Here is a 19,512-nt window from a genome sequence, read left to right as displayed (position 1 = left end):
ATGTTTCCGTCGGAAGATTTCTGGACTTGCTAGTTTCTGAACAAAACAAAATATTCAGGAGACTCTGTTGTCGTTGTATTTCAAGGATGAAATATGTCATCTAACTAAAGAACAGAGTAGCGCTCTTGAGCCCTGACTAACTAGTCAACAATGCTAACAGTTGCTAGCGTGGTGGTGGTGTCGACTCCTAAAACCAACGGATCACAACCTCCAATCTTCTTTTGAGTACAAACGATCAAAATGATGATGATGAAAAAATGATGATCCATCTGTCTTTCCAGGTTTTGAGTCATAAAACGTGCCTCTTCCTCATCAACCATGAATTGATCCAGCAGCTGGCTGCCATGTCTTTGTAGTCATTGCAGACTCTTAAATGCTACAGTAGGTACTTGCACAAACAAGTTTTGTCTGTAAAACAGTGAGGTAGAGTCTAAGGGAGCATAAATCAGGGGGAAAAAAACAGTCTTCATTCGTTGTCAAAGCCTCATCTCTGCTGTGTCTTGCTGTGTCAAGACCTCATTTTTTGCCTGGTGAAATGGAGACTCTTCTTGGTATTACTCCTTCCTCGCCAGAAACCGCAGAGTGACAAAATCTGTGGGGTGTCATAAATGAGCGAAGCCAGGGGGAGAAAGGGAAGAGAAAGGTGGTTTGGAGGAGGAGAGATGCAAAAGAAGACAGTCGTCTCCATCTGGTCCTGATAAGGCCGAGTGGAAAACAGATGAGTGCGGTAACTGAGGAAAAAAAGGGGGTAGCGGGCTGTAGAGTGTAAACTCACTCCGATAGCCCTCCGTGGAAGAGCACTTTAAGTCACGCTTCAATTTGGAAACATTTGACTGCCCTGGTAAAGAAAGCAGAGGAGATGGCAACAAAGAGTGTCTCTATCTCCCTCTATCACTTCTTCAACCTCACTAATCCCTCACTGCCATCTTTCATCATGGCCTTCTACTGTATGTGTATTATCTTTTACAGAACACTTCCCCTAGGTATAATAGAGGCTGCCAGAAGCACTTAGCCTTATGAAGCTAGATGATACTTGACACACACACACACTCACTGTCCTGAGGGAAGGAAGGGAATACACTCTGTGAAAGGACATTCAAAACTTCTCCGACTTAAGGTTAGAATGTACTGATTATTTTCCCTCTTTTGACCTATGAAACCCTCACTCCCCATCACTTCTGGCCATTGCAGCATTTGGAATACTAGTCTAGCAAGTTCGCATTCTGGATTTGAGAAAAGACAATGGGTGAACTGTAAACCAAAGGCAGGAGTCCTGAGGCGTTCTCAATGGGGCCTCATCCTTTACAGTGAAGTGTGTTTGTACTTTATCCCTCTTTTCATTTTTATATCACTGGGTAGGCCAGGTGGGAGAACTTCCACCAGACGGTATCGTATCTTGTTAAGTAGTGTGGCAACTTTCTGAGCACTGGTACGTGGTAACCGCTGCTCATTTTGTGGCCACAATCTGACGGACTTCAGTTCAATATTTTGCATGGTATTTTAATACAATAAAATATCAATAATAATATGCATTATTCAAGTATATGGATGATTTTATTAACTGAAACGTGGGATACACTGTGCTTTAAAAAGCCCCTGAAATGAGCAGGATAGGTTGCCTTTATTTCCCGTAAGACATCCAGATGGGCTTCATCACTTACACCACTGTGCCAGTGTGGTGGTCTATTACAGACGAAGGTGGCTTTGCTAGAAGACTGCATGTTCCATTCTCGCGCGAGGCTTGTGTCTATATGTGTCCTGCGATAGACCTCGGATGATTACTGGCCCAGGCTGTTCCCTGCTTCTTGTGCCCTGATTTTATTATATGAATAACGATAAAATGAATGTATTCATACACTCATAAGTATCCATTCAACGACACTAAGACAAGAAGTTATAATAATGCTAATTTTCCCAAAAAAATACATCCTGCTGAATGTAACCAGAATGATCAGAATCACTTGTCAGCAGCTTCAATCACACAAATCGACAGTGTGACTGCAGATAAGACTTCCTATGGTGTTATGTCCAATAATCAAATGATGACAAATTGATCTTTTGCAGCAAAATTGGAGTCGTCTACTGTGCTCACTGTACATAAATCATTCTCCTAGCATTCATGAACAGTTTCATGTGAAGTCTCAAGTGCAGATGGCCCATTTTTAAACGATCATTTTAAAATAATGTGAATGACTGGGAAGAATTTGAGTCGGAAGGGGAAATTTGATGGATCTGCTGAAGGATGAGCAGGACGTGAGTGGGGAGATGTTGAGGTTGATGTTCCATGTTACCAAACAATGGCAAAATTACACTCTGAAGTCAGTCATTTAATTTCCGGAGCGTTGGTCCACTGAGTTCCTGAAAGTGTAAATGACAAACTTCCTTCCATTGTGGGACAAATTGGTCCAGTTTCAAGAACTAATGCTTCGCAGTGAAACCTCAAACATCCCCCGAAACACATGTGTTTATGTCAGATTTGAGTTGAAGCTTTGTGAGCGACCACTTTTATGTTAAATACTATTCTCCAGACGGAGATGCCTCCAAGTGCCATAAGGACAAAGTGGAATAATTTTCAGTAGCACTCGCAGAGAGTCTGACGGGATGATGGCATAAACTGTGGTTCCTCAAAGAGTTTAGTCAGGATTTTCCCTCTTAAGATTTGGACACTGATATGGCTGAGGAGCTGAGTTGACATATGGAGTGAATAGAGGAGGATCTTGACCTCATTTATCTTGTCGTTGTCGCTTCTTACGTGGGGTGGAAATGTTTATTTAGCATTAGCTAAGTTCTGGAAGAGTAACAGCAACAAAGTGATGTTTCCTAGTGTTGTGTCACTGCATTATTCTTTCCTGCTTTGAAAGTCTGAAATACATCACGGAACATCGAGGTTAGTCATTCACAGGACATTTCAAGTTCCGATTATTTTAATCGAGCAGGGATCCTTAACATTCACACGTCCTTTCTGGAAGGCCAAGTGATTCCGGGTGCTCATGAGTAAGTCAGGTATTACTATATTATAGGGACTAATACATCATGCGCTTAGTGAGAGTGTTGCATAAGGATCAGTGACCATGCAATGAGCCACATATGTTTTTTTTCAGACCTGGTTTTGCTTTTCATCCTTTAATCTGATCTAGCATCCCATGCTTAGGGAAACTCAGTATTAATAGCCTGTCATATATCAAATCGCTCTGCCTCTTAATATTCCACCATCTCCTTTAAATGCCGCTGTGTAAACAAACTTTTGAGAGTGGGCCTCCGCTTTAGCTCGCAAGAAACTTTATTTTTACCACCGGAGTTCAGTTTATTTTGAGTCCTGACATCTAAAGCAACTCCAGAGCCATTCCCCCTCAGAAGAAACCAGAAATCGGGTGAATGAGTGTGCTGTTTTCTTTCCCACCGATTTGTTTTCCACTCGCCTTTCAAAATGAACTTGGGTTTGGAGTTTTGCACGTCGTGTTGTGGTGGAGAGAGAGAAATGGTTAGGAGAGAGAAATGCTCAAAGAAATAAAAAATAAAACTTGCCCAGAGGCACTTTCTTCATTTGCGTTACACATGTCCAACTTGTTTTACAATTCACGATCAATTTGCTTTTTATTGCTGCTATAAATGTAAACTTTATTACCTTATTTCACATCTGTTCTGTTTGTAAAACATTTTTCGATTAAAATCGCAGATGTCACTTGACACTGACCAGCAACGATAATCCCCAGTGGGTGTCGCTTGAACATGATCCACTCATCCACTGTCAGCTTGCCAATCTTCCCACCAAAAACTTTTTTTTGTTCAGCGACACATCTGAAGTAAATATTTACTGCGACTACTATGAGTTTATGAGTCTTTGTTAGTGTCATATCATGCTACTTTCTTGTCCTGTTTATTTTGGCTAGTACAAAAACATGCCACAGAAAATTGTCCCACTTACCTGGCTGTCAAACTTGGCACCAAACATTATCGTTCTGACTTGCCAAAATAACACTGTTGACAGTTGCCTATTGCATCCAGCATTCACCACACGTACCAACTATGTCTGTCGTAGCCAGTGAAAATAGAAGTGAGGTCAGTGCTTGTGGTTCCACACTGAAACGTACTGCGCTTCGCTGAACGGCTCAGTGTAAAGAGGTCATATCTCATCGTCCTGATATGTTAAATTAGGTCAATGGCTTTGGTTTGAGGTGCAATACTTAAAGTCATTTCTTACTTACTCATGAGAAGTAGGGATGGGCAATTGCTATAATCTAAAACGATACCCTATTGATACGAATTGACCAGTTTCTCTTCCTTTTTTCCCCCAATTGATACAGCAATCGATAAGAGTATCATCCCTAATGAGGAGGCAGTTTTGTCTTGTAAGGCAAGAATGATTTAAAGCCATTCAAGATCAAGAATTTTGGGTTGCGACCGCAGATATTTGCGCACCTTCATTAAATTGACATGGAATAGGAACATCATCAACTAAAACAGCACAATCCCTAGCTTGGACTCCCGTACAATATTCTGAATAGTTTCTCAGACCAGATGCCTCAGTGGTCTGGGAATGCTTGCTGTTTCACGCAGGAGCCCATATGAGCCGGGCACTGAAGAGGAACCAAAACTCAATAAACATGGGATTGGAGAGTTCAAGAGTGTGCTTGTCATGATGGAGGCTACAGTGAGCGCTCCGCTGGCTGCCGGGGTTTTGATGCTGTAATGCGAAACGGCTGGGGGGAAAAAAAGACTACAATTCCCCTCTTTGTCTGGTCCCCGCCCCAGCGTCACCCCTCTCTCTTCTCCTTGGCAGACCCTCAACATTGCCAAACTCATCATTTTGCTCAACGTCTATCTCCTTGTGTGTGCCACCCAACATGAAGCCTTGATCACTCGCTCTCACTCATGCTCTGTCTAGCGTTACCCATTTTAGCTCGTATCTATCTTTGTTGTTGCCCTTTTCTCACCGTCGGCCGTTTTATCGGCAGATTTTATCTGACCAGTCTTTCTTCTCTCTTTATCTTCTCTTTCAGATGCATCTCGATCAGATACGATGAGTAATATCCTCACACCAGAGTAAACACGGCTAACCTTGCTCCCTCTTCTCTTCCCTTCTCTCCTCAGTCCTCCCTGGTTTCAGTCTGCTTTGCCAAGTTTCATCCCAACCTGGTGGTAGGGGGCACATATTCAGGGCAGATCGTCTTGTGGGACAACCGCAGTCACCGCCGGACCCCTGTCCAGAGGACCCCTCTGTCTGCTGCTGCTCACACTGTAGGCTGGCATCCTTATTATGTCCACATGTCTACTTGCAGGACCTATTATAATATGATATATCAAATAATATATAAATAAAAGTTACTCAAATCACTCAAATAACTTAGGATAATAGATGTTCATTGCAAAGTAAAGCACGTCTTTTGATTTCATGTCTGGACTCACAAATAGGGTTCATAGACTCTGTAAGTCGCAATGTTACATCGAAGTAATACATATAATCTTTAGATCAAAACACTTTCAAGATTTCCGTCCTATTCTACGGGTTTTTTCTTTGGCTGTCACCCTACTGAACCCGGCACGAGAAAACTCACTTTTTGTCATTCTTCTTTCTCCATGGTGATGGGATAACTCGACCTTGAATGTTCTACCTTTTGTTATCAAACTATTTAGCTCAGTACAGGAACATCCAAAGATGCATCGACCATACTGTTACTGCACGGCCAACTGCTTTTTTCAGACATCTATTTGTAGTGTCATTTTATGGCATACAGTGGTGCTGAAGAAAAGCCTGCTTTATTGATAACTGTGCATTACTTTAAACTGTAGCAATGACCTTTGTTCTTTCCTAGTCAAGATCATCCCCTACTATCTTGTTTGTGTACTTAGTGGCACTGCTGCCCCGTCTTCAGTCTTCCATTGATTTAAATTGTTTTTAGACTTTAGAATAATGGAGTGATGCAATGATTTATGACACTGAATAGATACTATCGTTGTTAACACAACTCAAAGGTCCAACCTTTTCATGAGCATTTTGTAAATACCGTCAACGGCTATGGTGCCAAAACAGAGTTCACTGACCTCAAAAGAGTATTCATTATCATTGAGACTTTATTCATTTTCATTTCATTCATTTATTATTTTACTTTATTCTTAATCTTCATTTCAACAAATGAAGTTTTTACCAACAGACTGCTCTGCTCAGTGGTTCTGAGGTTCTTGTGCTGCTTGAAGTTCAGTGTGGATTTAGATAATTGGCCATTTGAGGCGATGCAGTGCAGTGTTGTGAAAATAAACGTATGTATCTGTTATTGAACAACTGTTTTATTAGAGATGTGGATTCAATGAACGTTAAGCATCGTAACGATTAATGAAAGCGTCTGGCCCCTGCAGGCAACAAGGCCTCACAGCTCACTAAATCTCTCCGTTGATCCAGAACAAATGACTGACCCGACATATGTGGACGATGTCTCCTGAGCGGCGACCAGTCACTGATACATGCAGCCGCCACAGTGTGAGCAGGAGGTTTCAAGTGACTGCGGCTTCCAATAATAAGGCCACCTGCTCTTGTCCTCACCCGCCAGCGAGTCCAGTGGACTTAGCATGGTGCTGATTACTCAAAGGAGTCTTTGTGTGGCCCAGTACACAAATCAATTACTGCTCGGTAATGACATAATGGTTTCACACACTCCTGCGGATTGGCACTGCAGCTCGGGTCCCGTACGTGGAGTCAGGGGAGCGGCGGCTGCACACGGGCATGTGAGCCGTCTGTTAGCATCTGTGTGAAGCATTTGATGATGTCATGAGCCCACGGGTGATAGGACCCGTTCCATGTTGGAATGCAGATGCTTCCGAGCCTGTCAATGATAAAACTGTCTATGTTTGATGGAAAAGAGAACAGCCGTTTCTCTGATGGTGTTTTGAAAAGGCTGAACTGGGACTCGTCTTCAACTGACTTTCAGTACTGGTAGACATAGGTATCTCTGGCCAAAACACTGCCATCAGTGATGTTTTGAATCAAATAAATAAATAGAATGTTAACTCAGCTCAAGAAAACATGAACTGAAGAAACAGAAAGCTTCCCTTTCTGAGTCATCGTCCACTGAGGACTGTCATGAATCCCTGAATCCCTCACATCCCTGTTGGTTTGCATTGTATAGTCAGAAAACTATTGTTCTTGTATAAGGAGGTTTAAAAGCAAGTTTGTAATGCTAGTTTTTTTTTTGTTTTTTTTTTGAAGGATCGTCTTAGTAATTGGATTTTATGTCATGTACTGTGTTACTACTACTTTAACTGCCCTAAACACATTTTGGGTTCTGAATTTCATAGCCACTGTACGGTACACTGTAGCCATGTAGACAATTTTAAATAAAAAAGAATGATAATCTCAGCATCACGCACATGTTGTTATTTGTAATGTATATTCCAAAACTGTATTTAATTAAATATATTTTATTTTGTTTGTACGCAGCATCCAGTCTACTGTGTAAACGTGGTTGGCACCCAGAACGCAAACAACCTCATCACTGTTTCTTCAGATGGCAAGATGTGCTCATGGAGTCTCGATATGCTCTCACAGCCTCAGGTACCTGAGTCTACCGTGGGGTTTGTGATGGGTAGCTGATAACCCTAAGTCATAGGCGATCTTTTTACCTGTGATGTGAATTTGTATTACTGCGGAAGGGTGTCTTTTTTTTACATTTCAACATGCTGTTTATGTTTATGTCTTTTTTACCAAATGGAAGTACGAATTTGGTTGTGGGAATTGTATTATTTTTTACAATTAGCAATTGAACAACAATTGAACAGCTGAGTATCTTTTATGATGTTCCTCAAAAACGTAATGTTTTCATATATTCGCTTAACCATAAAGAATAGAAAACATTTTGCTTTAAGAGTTTTGTTTTTTTGTGGGAGAAAAATGCTCCCAAATCACTGTAGTTACTGTGATTTACTGTGATACTGTGTGTGAGTCACTGTAGTTTTAGACCGAGCATCAACACTGTTAGGTTTTTATTGTGCAAAAGAACTGATTAGTGTTGTATATTTGTGTTTGAAGGAAAGTATGGAGCTCGTGTATAACAAATCCAAACCTGTGGCAGTGATGAGCATGGCCTTCCCTGTTGGAGACGTCAATAATTTTGTAGTAGGTAGCGAGGAAGGGATCGTGTACACCTCCTCCAGACATGGCAGGTGAGCGATGTCACACACAGTTCCCAGCGCATACATTTATTTTAGACGCAGAAGGTTTCAAATTTTAAAAGCGTGTTTAGCTACTGAAAACACTTATCTCTGCTCTGCAGTAAAGTGGGTATCTTTGAGATGTTCGAAGGCCATTACGGACCAGTGACAGGGGTCAGCTGTCACAGTGCAGTGGGCACACTGGACTTCTCCCACCTCTTTGTCACGTCGTCCTTTGACCTGACGGTGAAACTGTGGAGCACCAAGGTGAGCTTTCATATTAAGTGTGAGGTCGTGTAATATGGGAAGATTGTTATTTACCTCTTCATACAGCATGACACATTGAACTTACAAATTTAGATACTATTTTGATCACTGATATGGTCTTGTAAAACGACAGGATCACATCACTTGTTATCTCAGCTGCATGGATCCAGTAAAACCATAACAAACTCTGAACCTCAGTAGTGTAATTACTGTAAGTTTCCTGTATTAAAAGTATGTACAAAACTATCCTCATGAACAGAAGTTCTCTGAACGCTTTCCACACTGCATTGTTTTGGTTTCAGCTACAATGCGAAAGCATCTTGTGAGGCGGAGTGTGAAAAGTCATTCAATACTTAACTGTGAGTTAACCTTATGGACAAAATTGTCATGCTCCACACTTAGCTGAGTTTTTATATTATTATTATCATTATTATTATTATTTTATTTGTCTGAAACACAGTAGAACTTTGTTGGACTCTGCGGAACCACAGTATCTGCAGCCATGACACTTACCCCTGCATGCTTCTTGGATCTGTTTTCCTGGAATGATTCTGCCTAAACATGCTCCAAAAACGTAATTCCAATGTGGGATACCCCACGTGAGCTTTTGGCTGTTGTGTCCTAATTTATTCCTCTCTTTTTCACCATTTCAGTTTACAGTAAGAAGTGTATTTTAGAGTGAAGTTGATTAATTGAGCAAATATATTCAAACATTAAAAGTAACGTGTAGTCATATGGTTCGTAGCAGAGAGATTGTTTCGGCATTGTCATCAATTGAAATATTACTCAGGAATAATCATATGGCTCACAAAGTTTGTGGAGCCAAACTGACATCTACATCGACGGGAAAACATTAAGCGATTTGCATAATTCTTCCACCACCTTGAGCGATCTAGTTGCAGTTGTCCGACTATGACAGGTTTGAAATTGCAGCAGTGAACTTGAACTCCTATTTGCATGCAGACGGGTTCTGTGTGAGGAGTACTGCGACTCATGTCTGTGTATTATCATCATTAGAATGTGTTGTTTTTCCTCAGGATTTGGGAAATCCCTGTCCTTTGCGGACCACCGCAGGAATGTGTCTGTCTCTCATCCCTCATAACCCATATTTGTGTTAGGGCAAGAGCAATACCTGAGTGTGTGTGAGCGCGAGTGCAAACATAGACGCACCACACCGGTCTGACGAACAACTTGACTGAGCCGACTTTGCTTACCCAAACTCCCAGCGGAGGTTTGTCTTCCACTCACCAATCAAAGCTTTCACACACTTTTGAATTCTCTTCACAGTCACACGTTTCCCTCTCAAGGTTCAAAAGGGCCGGCAAACCCAACTCCACTGATGTTTTTACACTCAGCGGTGCAAATATTGTGGTTAGTGAAAACATTTCAAGTCAGCCCGAGCTTGAAGAAGCCACGACAGCCGGGAGTGGACTTATGATCGCGCATAACTTGAACCGTTTTCCTCTCTCCACCCCAAAACCAGCCTGAACTAAGTGATTTGGGGAGCATGATTATTCCACTTCTGTACTCATGACCACATATTTGATAGCTGATCTCTTCAGCACTGTTCCACCTATAGGATGCGCTTAAAAACAAGAAGCCTTTTTTAGATATTAAGGCCCATATCTGCTGAACTGTTTTAATATATATTAACAGGAGCTAAAAACCCATCTTTTCCATGTCCCTATTATATAATCTATGTGTATATAATTTATTTTCTATTTTTTGATTTTATTTCAGGATGTTTACATTATGATCTATGACAGAGCTTTTTTAAATCCCAAAATGTCCCATCGCATGAACTTTCTTTTGAACTGGTTTTTCAACCCTTTTTTCCGCTGCCTTTCCCCTGTCTTTTTCAATTATCTCTGGTGGGTTCCTGTACCGGACCACCCAACCTGGGACTCAATCTGCGGCCTTTAATGGTCAGCACTAACTTTCCGCCAGCACACCACGGCCCCTGACCAGGCTGTTGACATGGACAGTCCCATGAGGGCGCTTCCCCATGTCCTCTGAATTCTGTGAGATATAACTGTGTTTGTCCAAGAGTTTATGGATCTAAGACCATGTGAGTTCTTAACCTGATTTTCTTTTTAATCTTTTCATTAAATAAAATTCAGAAAATATGCTCATCTGTTACTATTATCTTGCTTCATTACGGTTTGAAAAGTGCTGTGTAATTTAAGATTAATTCATGTAGCAACAGTCCTTTATTAAATAACAGAAGACCTTGCTCTCTGTTTCCTGCATAATTTCATACTGATTATTATTTTCTCTCTGGGGGAAGCCAACACCCAGTGAATCATTTATTTATAAGGCTTGCAAAGTATCATATTTAATTATTATCCACTGAAAAGAATACAATTTAATAGCAAAAGCCTCACTCCCAGTGTGGTGTTTTAATAGATGTTTGTCCTTGACTATTTCCTTGCAACATGCATTGCTTTATGCATAGCCTTGTTGCCATCTCTGATGGACCCTTTTTTATCTGCATGTGATCTTGCAAGTACAGTAAGTAAGAGGGATTGCAACTGAAGGAGGATTGAAAACAAAGTGCGACTTGCCTTGTTTATTTTTGTTGTTACAATTCATTTTTGAGTCGAGATTTACGCTCTGTTTTGATGAAATATGGCATTATGTGTTTGGGAGGTAGTTAGGAGGTAACATATATGATGCACTGTAGAATAACTGAAAAGGATGCTGATGCCTTGCTGGCCCTTCAGGAGCATGTTGGAAAAATGTTTCCCTCATCACTTGCTACTGCAGAAATATGGCATTAGCCGGAGTGGATGGAAAGATGCCTGTGTTTTCTGATGATAATGCTGGGAAAATTAAGTCAGCGTTTTGGATCCTCAAGTCTTTAATGAAAGTGGCTCGGAGGGAGAAAGGGAAAGTGGAGAACTTTGGAGACAAAGTTATGGAGGCCACATGGTTTGGACTCAAAGAACATTAGAAATGGACACTAGGGAAAAGGGAGGACGAGGTCCACGGATGTGTAACAAGGATAGGTGTGATGTGGGAGGAAGATCAAGGTGCTTGTCTTGGTGACTGCTGGATGAAGAAGGAATCAGATGCAGTGTCTGCCATTTAACCAATCTGAAAGGAACGTGCCCCGAGGACAATTGAAGTACTACGATGGCTTGAAGTAACCCCTCGCACGTCTGCACAACATGCTGTTTTAGCTCCTTTTCTTTTCCTAAACTAGAACCCATTTTCTGTCATTAACAATATCTCATCATCGGATGAAGATCTTTACGTGTTAAGCAGTGTGGAAGAAACGCACATTCGTACAGGAGCGAGAAGGCATTGTTTTAAAAGACCCTCTGTTACTCCAAGCAGGAAAGATAATGACAAACATTTACTTCACGTGCGGCGCCACAAGGATTAAGCTTCATTTTGAGATTAGCTTTAAGACTCACTGCTGCTGATCATTAAGAGCAAACGCTGTGTGTAGATCGTACGCAACAGTGAAATTCTAGTTTCTGTTCAGCAGGCAGGATGTCTTCTTCTTTCATGATGTGTTACTTTAATTTCAGGAGAGGAGAGGCAGGGGATTATGCTGAGCTATCATCCGGGGTGGCAGATGAAGAGAAAAATAGAGAATTCTGACAAAAGAAGAGATAGGGATTAGACAAATTAAGAAAACATAAACATGATTCGCTGAGCTGAAATTGTGTTGAAATCTCTCCCTATGTGCACACGTCTTAGCCAACATGTCTCCTCACCTCAACTGCTCCCACTCTTCCTGTTTGACATTTATGATGCTCAGAATCCAGGCAACTGCTGCTTAGAGACACCAGAAATATTTACCCCACAGAAAACAATGGTTCCTGCTGCAACCCCTGCAACATTCTTATTTAAACTGAATGTGTTCAGAAATGTAACTATAAAAATCAGCTGCATATTTGAACTGGACGTTACTTGGGCCACACAGACATCAGGAAGTTAGTACCAGTTCAAATGCTGCATGATGTTTTTCTGTCTTCACTATACTAAAGTACTACTGAATGAAGTAGTTGCATGACCTGGTGTGTGGAATTTCATCACTGGTCCTTGATAAAACCACTTCCAACAGTGTTACAAAAAAACAAGGATGGCCTACCTTATAATAATGTTTTATGAATATGACGTCCCCCCAACTGCTTTTATGCCGAAAAAGCAATTATAATCTGGTAATGTGCCAGGTTTCTCTTTGTGATGGTGAACAAATTGATTCATTCGTTGGGAATTTTTAAGGCGTGAGTTTTTCTTTTTGTTCACGTCATTTGGGTCGCACACGCACAACTTCCTGTACTTGCTTTTGACCCAAATTCCACGGTGATTTGTGTGGCCATGAGAGATCGATGCATCTTCCCTCACAGGTATTTCCAGAGCCTCTTCCTCTTCTGTTCCCGCCCACTTCCCAACTCTTCCCATCCATCTCTGTGACAGCTGTTGTGTTGAGGTTACAGTACACCTTGTGCGTTTCCCTCTCTTTCATCTCTCCCAGCGGTTTTATGGCGCTCTGTGAATGTGCGAGCCTTTTTAATTAGGCTCCGCATCCAGACAGGCCCCAAGGCTGAGGCAGCGCCGCTCTGTCTGAACTCTGCACACTCCCTCTCTCTTCCCCGACGTTCCGTGTGTCATCCACTGTAATGCCTTCCTTCACAGCTGTTTCGCACACTCACTCACCTCATCCTCTTTTTCAGCACAACAAACCCCTGTGCACTTTCGAGGACAACGGCGAGTACGTGTATGACGTCATGTGGTCGCCAGTGCACCCTGCGGTTTTCGCTGCAGTGGACGGAAATGGCCACTTGGACCTGTGGAATCTCAATAACGACACGGAGGTGTGTTTCTGCAGGGGTGATGCCGGGACATAAGGGGCGTGACTATGCGTCGTGTGGTGCTGCACCAAACAGAACCTCACATTAAACACAGATAACCAAACATTCCTGTAACCCCCACTGTCTCAATCTGTATCGGTGTCATTACACAACAGTTGTGTCTGCCGCTTTCTAAGATAAAAGGTGCAGGGCTCCTCACCATAATGACATGACTGACATTTTGCAGGAGAATGAATGTGGTTCTAAACATATGCATCAAATAGTTTTCATCAGAGACTTGTTTCTGCCCACGTCTGCAGAGGATCAGAATAAATCCACCAATGGTCTATTATTAATCTATTGCCTTTATTATCAACGTACATGTTTTAGCGTTTTTGGCAAACTTGGACCAGTTGGGTTTTTTTTTTTTAATGACGACGGCAATGGAAACTTTGGAGATACCCACTTAAGTTTTAAGGCCTAACAATGTGTTCGAAGTGTTGCTTTTACAACATTAACTGATGGTATGTAGTTAGGAGAGATTAAAAAAAAGCACAGTCCTGGGGTGAATCATCAGTTAGTGGCGCTAACAAACCAAAGTTTCCACTACCTTGGTTAATGGTGCTCATGTGACCCTTAAATGTCAAAAGAAAAACTATAAAAGTCGTCAGGATATGTCAAAAATTATGGATTCTTTTTGTTGAGTGTAATAATTGTGCATTTGTTGCGCTATTGAATTTTCGTTCAATTCAACTTTCATTTAATTTTGCTAGAAAAATAACAGTAACATTGTAGCGAAAAGATTGTCAGCATACATTATTGTAAAACATTCATTTGGAGGTGTACCTTACTGATCTCTTGTGAGAGGTGTGAGTGAGAGAGGGATTCAAAGTGAGAGGAGGATTACATCAGGATTTAGCTCTCAGCTCCTTCTGTGGTTATAGACAGGTCTAAGAGGTTTAGGGTGATGTTCGCTGAACATTTATAGGTTTGTTTTGAGAGTAAGGCAGCGTGACGTGGGGAGAAGTGGAGTGAAAGTCAGATGAAGAGATATAGGAGTCATGTGTAAATGGGAGAGATGGAGGAAGAACAGGAAAGACAGATTAGTCGGATCATGTCGTGAAAACAGATGAGCTTCAGGACCTCAGATCATAGACTGAGAGTGTGGGAGGTGAATAGGACAGTGCACGTGGTGGAGTGGATGATTGACAGGGAGTTTGAGTTTGTGCACACCATTGAATGTTGCATAAACCTATAGATGAACAATGGATTGTACAAGTAACAGGTTCCGAAAAGCCGGTCGTAAGTCAGATTGGACCTAAGTGGATTGCCATTCAAAATAGCAGAGGCGAGGGTTATAGGTACTACTGTAGCGGTAGATGGCTGTGTGAGAGTGAGATGCTGGGATACTGTGCTGCAGTAACTGTCGTACGCGTTGCTGTGTTGCTACGTGCTGCGGTGCCAGACATTGAATGAAAAAAGAAAATCTGCTGGCCGTGGTCGTAAGTACGGGTGGATGTAAGTCGAGCAGGTCGTGAGTCGGATGTTACTTAAAAATGTCAATTTAGTTGAATTTCAATGCTAGTTTGACGTCCGCCTCCCTCTTATGGGGGTCACAGCCTGGCTGCCTTCATACGATGCATCCAAAGTCACTGCAGCTACAACGTCACTGCTTTAATCTTCAGCCTGTTCAAACTCGTGATGTTGTTTCCCTGTGCAGCAGGAACACACAAGTTTCCCATGCTTGCTTCAACAGGGACCTTTTCACTCACGGAGGAAGAGTTCATTATTGAGGGCCGTAACAATGTTCTTTATGAGAAACATTTGCTCTCACACACACAAGCGGATGTGCAGAGAACACGCACTGGCTCTCACTCTCTTCCACACGAGTCGCCTCACAGCAACAGACCGCCATTGTTACCGTCATATTAAAAACACACAGTCATAACAACATTAACAGCGCCTGGTTTTCATTTACCGGGCATGCATGCGTACCGACACACACACACACACACACATACTGTATACAGTCAATTGAGAGTGTGCTGTTTGGATCCACTCGGGCGCAGCACTGGGAGCTAGCAGGCTAATGGCAGCCGCTCTGTGGTTAGCACTGCTTTAAATACGCAGAAGTTTGTTGTGAGAGGCGACAAGATGGCAAGGCCTCTGTCTCCACTGGTGACATGTGTCAGCCTCGCCTGCCACATGTCAGGAACACTTTATGGAAACACTGCAGATGTTTTTTAGCCTTTTTAAAGGTGCTACACAACCACGGCTGTTTACTAAAAAGTGCTCCAGCGTGCCCACAAAAGCAAACACGGGCCCATTTAATATACAGTAGGTATCCTTGTGTGTCCACATTGGAAGCAGGTTGTACTGCTCCTTGATCCAGCCTCCTGTGAGAACTGCTGCGCACAACACCTCGACTTTATTTGCTCTGTTGACTGGACAATGAAGGTGTATACGGCTTCCTTTTTCTAATAAAGGTGTTAAAGAGTCTCTGTAAAGTGCAGTGAGGTCATTGAATAAAACTAAATGAAGTCTTAGTGGAAATGTCAAGGAAAGTGGCAGGCTGCCGCACCATTACCACGAGCAAGAAGTCGATCACATGAATCGGTGATTTAAAAAAAAAACATTGGCAAGTAAATAAGTCATTTGTTTGCTGATGGTATAATGATCTATTGTGAGTACAGATGAGTTGCAGGAGAAGCTGGAGTGGTGGACTTTATTTTATTGAATTATTTTATCATCATCGAAAAGGGGATCGGAGAGTGCTGGAGAAGAACATGTATTGTCATTTCTGCCCACTTTTTTGCATTGTCTTTTCCCAGGCAGCATCTCTTATTGTCCATTTTTTTGCTCACCTCCTTCAGGGGAATAAAGAGGAATATATGTCATTCGAACCAATATGTGTGTAAAATGAGAGAGAGGTTGGCGAAGTTGAGCAATGAAATCAGATTTGGAATAAGTCAGAGTGTGATGGACTGAGTTTGATGGAGGTGAAGAGGAGAGTGCAGGCAGGGTGGAACTGGTGGAGACGACTGTCAGAGGTGATCTGTGACATGTCGAAGAGTTTGGAAACAAAGTCAGGAGAACGTGTAGAAAGAGACAGGAAACATGTTGGATAAACGACATTAGACATGGAAGTACCAGGTGCTGCGTTTTTACAGTTAACAATGTCAATTTTGGAGTGACTTCTGAAGCCTTTTGTAGAATAAAATATATAACAGTGCCGCAGTTATTTCCTCATTGACTGTTTACCAGCTCTTTTTTGTAGTTCCAGAAGGAGATGCATCTAAATTTGTATTTTCAGGTACCGACTGCCAGTGTGGTTGTTGAAGGTGCCCCGGCATTGAACAAAGTACGCTGGTCCTCTGGAGCCAAAGAGGTCGCCGTCGGGGACTCGGAGGGGAGGGTCTGGATTTACGATGCAGGAGAGGTACCAGTTCAATCTTTGTCCCCTTAACATGGAAACATAAAAATTTGCTAGAGAACTCCGGGGCAGCTGGAATGGAGGTCATCTAACTCACAAACAATAGCCTGACAAGTTGGGGAATATTTCAATTTTTATTTTTTCTGAATTTACTGTCATAAGAATTTATTTATGAGGCGGAATTTCACAATCCTTGAATTGAATAAGTCAAAGCTAATGACTTATCTTTCAGTGGCAGCCACAGAGAAGGAGGCATTGATCTATGAATGAATGAGATTTTACGTTTCCTCCCCAGTTTTACACGCAGGAAAAGATTAAATGTGGTTTTGGCAGCGGCAGTGACATTTCTAACGGAGCGGTAATATTTCTGGCAGATTTTGTGTTGCTGGCCGTTCTGTAAAACGCAGGTTTAAAAGCAGCACAGTGAGCTACGTTCTCCATAATATGCTACTGTAGCAGAGTTGGCAGGGACTTTTGGTTAATGACACTAAATAAAACATCATGTACAAATCTTCTCTATTGCTTCTTGTCAGTACAAACTTCAAAGTATATAAATCATGATTTTGCAGGAGTCCACTCGCAGAGGTTTCAGAGCAGTTCTGTCTAATTGCCTCACCAGCTTTAATGAAAGACAAGTATGACAGACCAGAAATATGAGGCAGTTTTCTTTTTGACTGTAAAACCTCCACGAACACCGCAACCAACAATTTTAGGTCTTTTAGTCCTGTATGTTTACCCAACTGTCAGCAGCGTCGTGGATGAATGTGTTTGATTTTTCTCCCACTTGAACGGCCTCCACATGACTCCGCCATCACCGCGCGGCGGCCAACCACACCGTGTCCTATAACGTAGGGAGGAGGGCAGTTGGAGGAACCTCATGTGAGGGCAACGCTCACCCGGCCGCCCGTCTAATTTTAGCATCTCTCTTGTTGTGCGGTTGAGCTGAGCTGGTGGCTCTCTGCGCTGGACTGATCGCTACAAAGACTTGTCAATAAAAGGAGCCAAGGGAATAAGAGTCAGTGTGCCTTTGTTTGAGTGCACTCCCTATAGTTACTGGCACTCAACCTGCAGTTTAAATGTGCTCGTAAAATTTGGAAAAAAAAGAACTCTCTATTGCCTATATCACCTGATGATTTTTTTTTTTTTTAATGAAAGCAAAGTCATTATGAAAGTCATTTTAATTTGAAATGCTACAGGTCCATCAATATTATATATATATATATATATATATACATATATATATATATATATATATATGCATTTATACATGCATCTTAATCATGACTTTTTCAACATTTCTAAAACATTCAGGAAGCATGTATCAGTGCTTCTCTTCTCTCTACAGAAACTAACCAAAAATGGATGAACATATATATATATATATATTTTTTTTTTTCAGGAAATGGTTGTGATGTTTCAAGGAGCAGATGACTCATGTTTAGTGACCAGATTACCAGCTGGATCCATGAACAGAGTAGCGGCACAAGCGCTGCTATTTTTTGGCTTAGTTTTTTGGCGGTGTTGCCCAACCCGAGGCCCGAAACGCTGGTGCCACCTACAGTCCAAATCTGCTCATTTGTATTGAATTTTGAGTGTTATAACTAATACTTCAAATTCTAAAACGTATCTAATTATATTGATAAAATCTTTGTAGCAATAGTAACAGGTGTAACTCTGCAGTTCCGCTCTCTCTGAGTGCTTTTCTAGCTAAGAAACAAAATGGCTAATACCATTTCATTGCACCTGATACCAGTCAAAAGTGTCGACCAGCTGTTTTTTTGTTTTTTTTTTTGTCCTCTTCCTCTAGCTATCAGCGGCACACAGTGACGACTGGCCGCGCTTCAACCAGACGCTGGCAGACATACGGACCAACCGCTCCGACAATGAGGAGGATGTGCCAGTGGAGCTGCCTTCATAGAAGACCCGGACCAAAGTTAAGGGGTTCTAAAAATGCCTTGTGCGCTTCTACTGGTGTCAACTGTAGCATTCGCTCTTCACTCTTCTCACCTGCTCATACTTTGTCGTCCAGTTCTGGTGTGCTTTATTGTATTTTGGCATTTCCTCTTCTGTACGTGCACCTTCTGGGTGAGAGGCTTCTAACTTGTTGAACGTCACGTGGTCCACCTTTTTCAAGTCTGCAGTATATATGACGGTGTTCTCCAGCCTTATTACGATGTGTACTGTACCAATGCTTTGCACTACAATGATCCAGGGTCTCCTCTGATCGGCCTTTGTGTTAACCTCCCCGTGATCCCTGCATGCATCAAAAGGTATGGCACTCATAACTGTGAGTTTATCATGCTAACATGTGTCCGACATGGCGGGTGAGCGCCTGCGTCTGAGTGAGGACGTATGCTGTCACACGGAGCCTGGTGTTATACCTGCTTTTTGCTAATAAAGCTACAGTGATCGAATGTGTCTCGCGAAAATATCTCCAGACAGAACCTCATTTTGAAGAGCATCACTTCAAGGTGGGAAAGCAGGCCGAAGAGCATGTTTTCGAGATTCTTGTATTTTGGAAATTACTTCTAAACTACTTCTTTTACTATGACATGGACACTGCCATTTTATTGTTTGTGTTTTGCGGACGTAACCCACTACATGACAAACTTGTGAGTGTGTTACTCCACCACCGTTTAAATGGGAACATTTCTGACGCTCCTCAAACATGACAACACCGCTGTGCAACAGAGTAGGAGTCCAGACGTGGCCCCAGTGAACCTGAAGCCTCCGATGCGGTCGGTTTTTTGGGGCGCCGGCAGACCGATCCGAGACTTGCAACTGGGCGCCAAGCCAGGTGGCTTCCAGCAGCGAGCTCCGAGCCGCCGAGAGATGGAGAAAGAGGAACGCGGTGAGACGCGAGGA

General features: G+C 42.2%; 1 protein-coding gene across 6 annotated transcripts in view; it reads left to right on the top strand.

The window, feature by feature from the left end:
• The window catches only part of LOC128757245 (cytoplasmic dynein 1 intermediate chain 1), a 47,633-nt gene extending 28,572 nt beyond the window's left edge, over positions 1-19,061 (top strand). For 5 of the 6 annotated variants that reach the window (XM_053862376.1, XM_053862374.1, XM_053862375.1 and 2 more), the window contains 7 exons: positions 5,092-5,238; positions 7,433-7,546; positions 8,021-8,154; positions 8,265-8,409; positions 13,098-13,238; positions 16,528-16,653; positions 18,455-19,061. In XM_053862376.1, the coding sequence (XP_053718351.1) occupies positions 5,092-5,238; positions 7,433-7,546; positions 8,021-8,154; positions 8,265-8,409; positions 13,098-13,238; positions 16,528-16,653; positions 18,455-18,565 (918 nt within the window). In that variant the 3' untranslated portion in view covers positions 18,566-19,061. The remainder of the gene's footprint in view (positions 1-5,091; positions 5,239-7,432; positions 7,547-8,020; positions 8,155-8,264; positions 8,410-13,097; positions 13,239-16,527; positions 16,654-18,454) is intronic. The other variant, XM_053862378.1, reaches the window with a different exon arrangement.
• Positions 19,062-19,512: the final 451 nt, after the last annotated feature.

The sequence above is a fragment of the Synchiropus splendidus genome, chromosome 4 (genome assembly GCF_027744825.2).
Source record: "Synchiropus splendidus isolate RoL2022-P1 chromosome 4, RoL_Sspl_1.0, whole genome shotgun sequence".
Lineage (NCBI taxonomy): Eukaryota > Metazoa > Chordata > Actinopteri > Syngnathiformes > Callionymidae > Synchiropus > Synchiropus splendidus.
The sequence above is the reverse complement of the archived record's forward strand: the minus strand, read 5'-3'. Positions and strand labels throughout refer to the sequence as shown.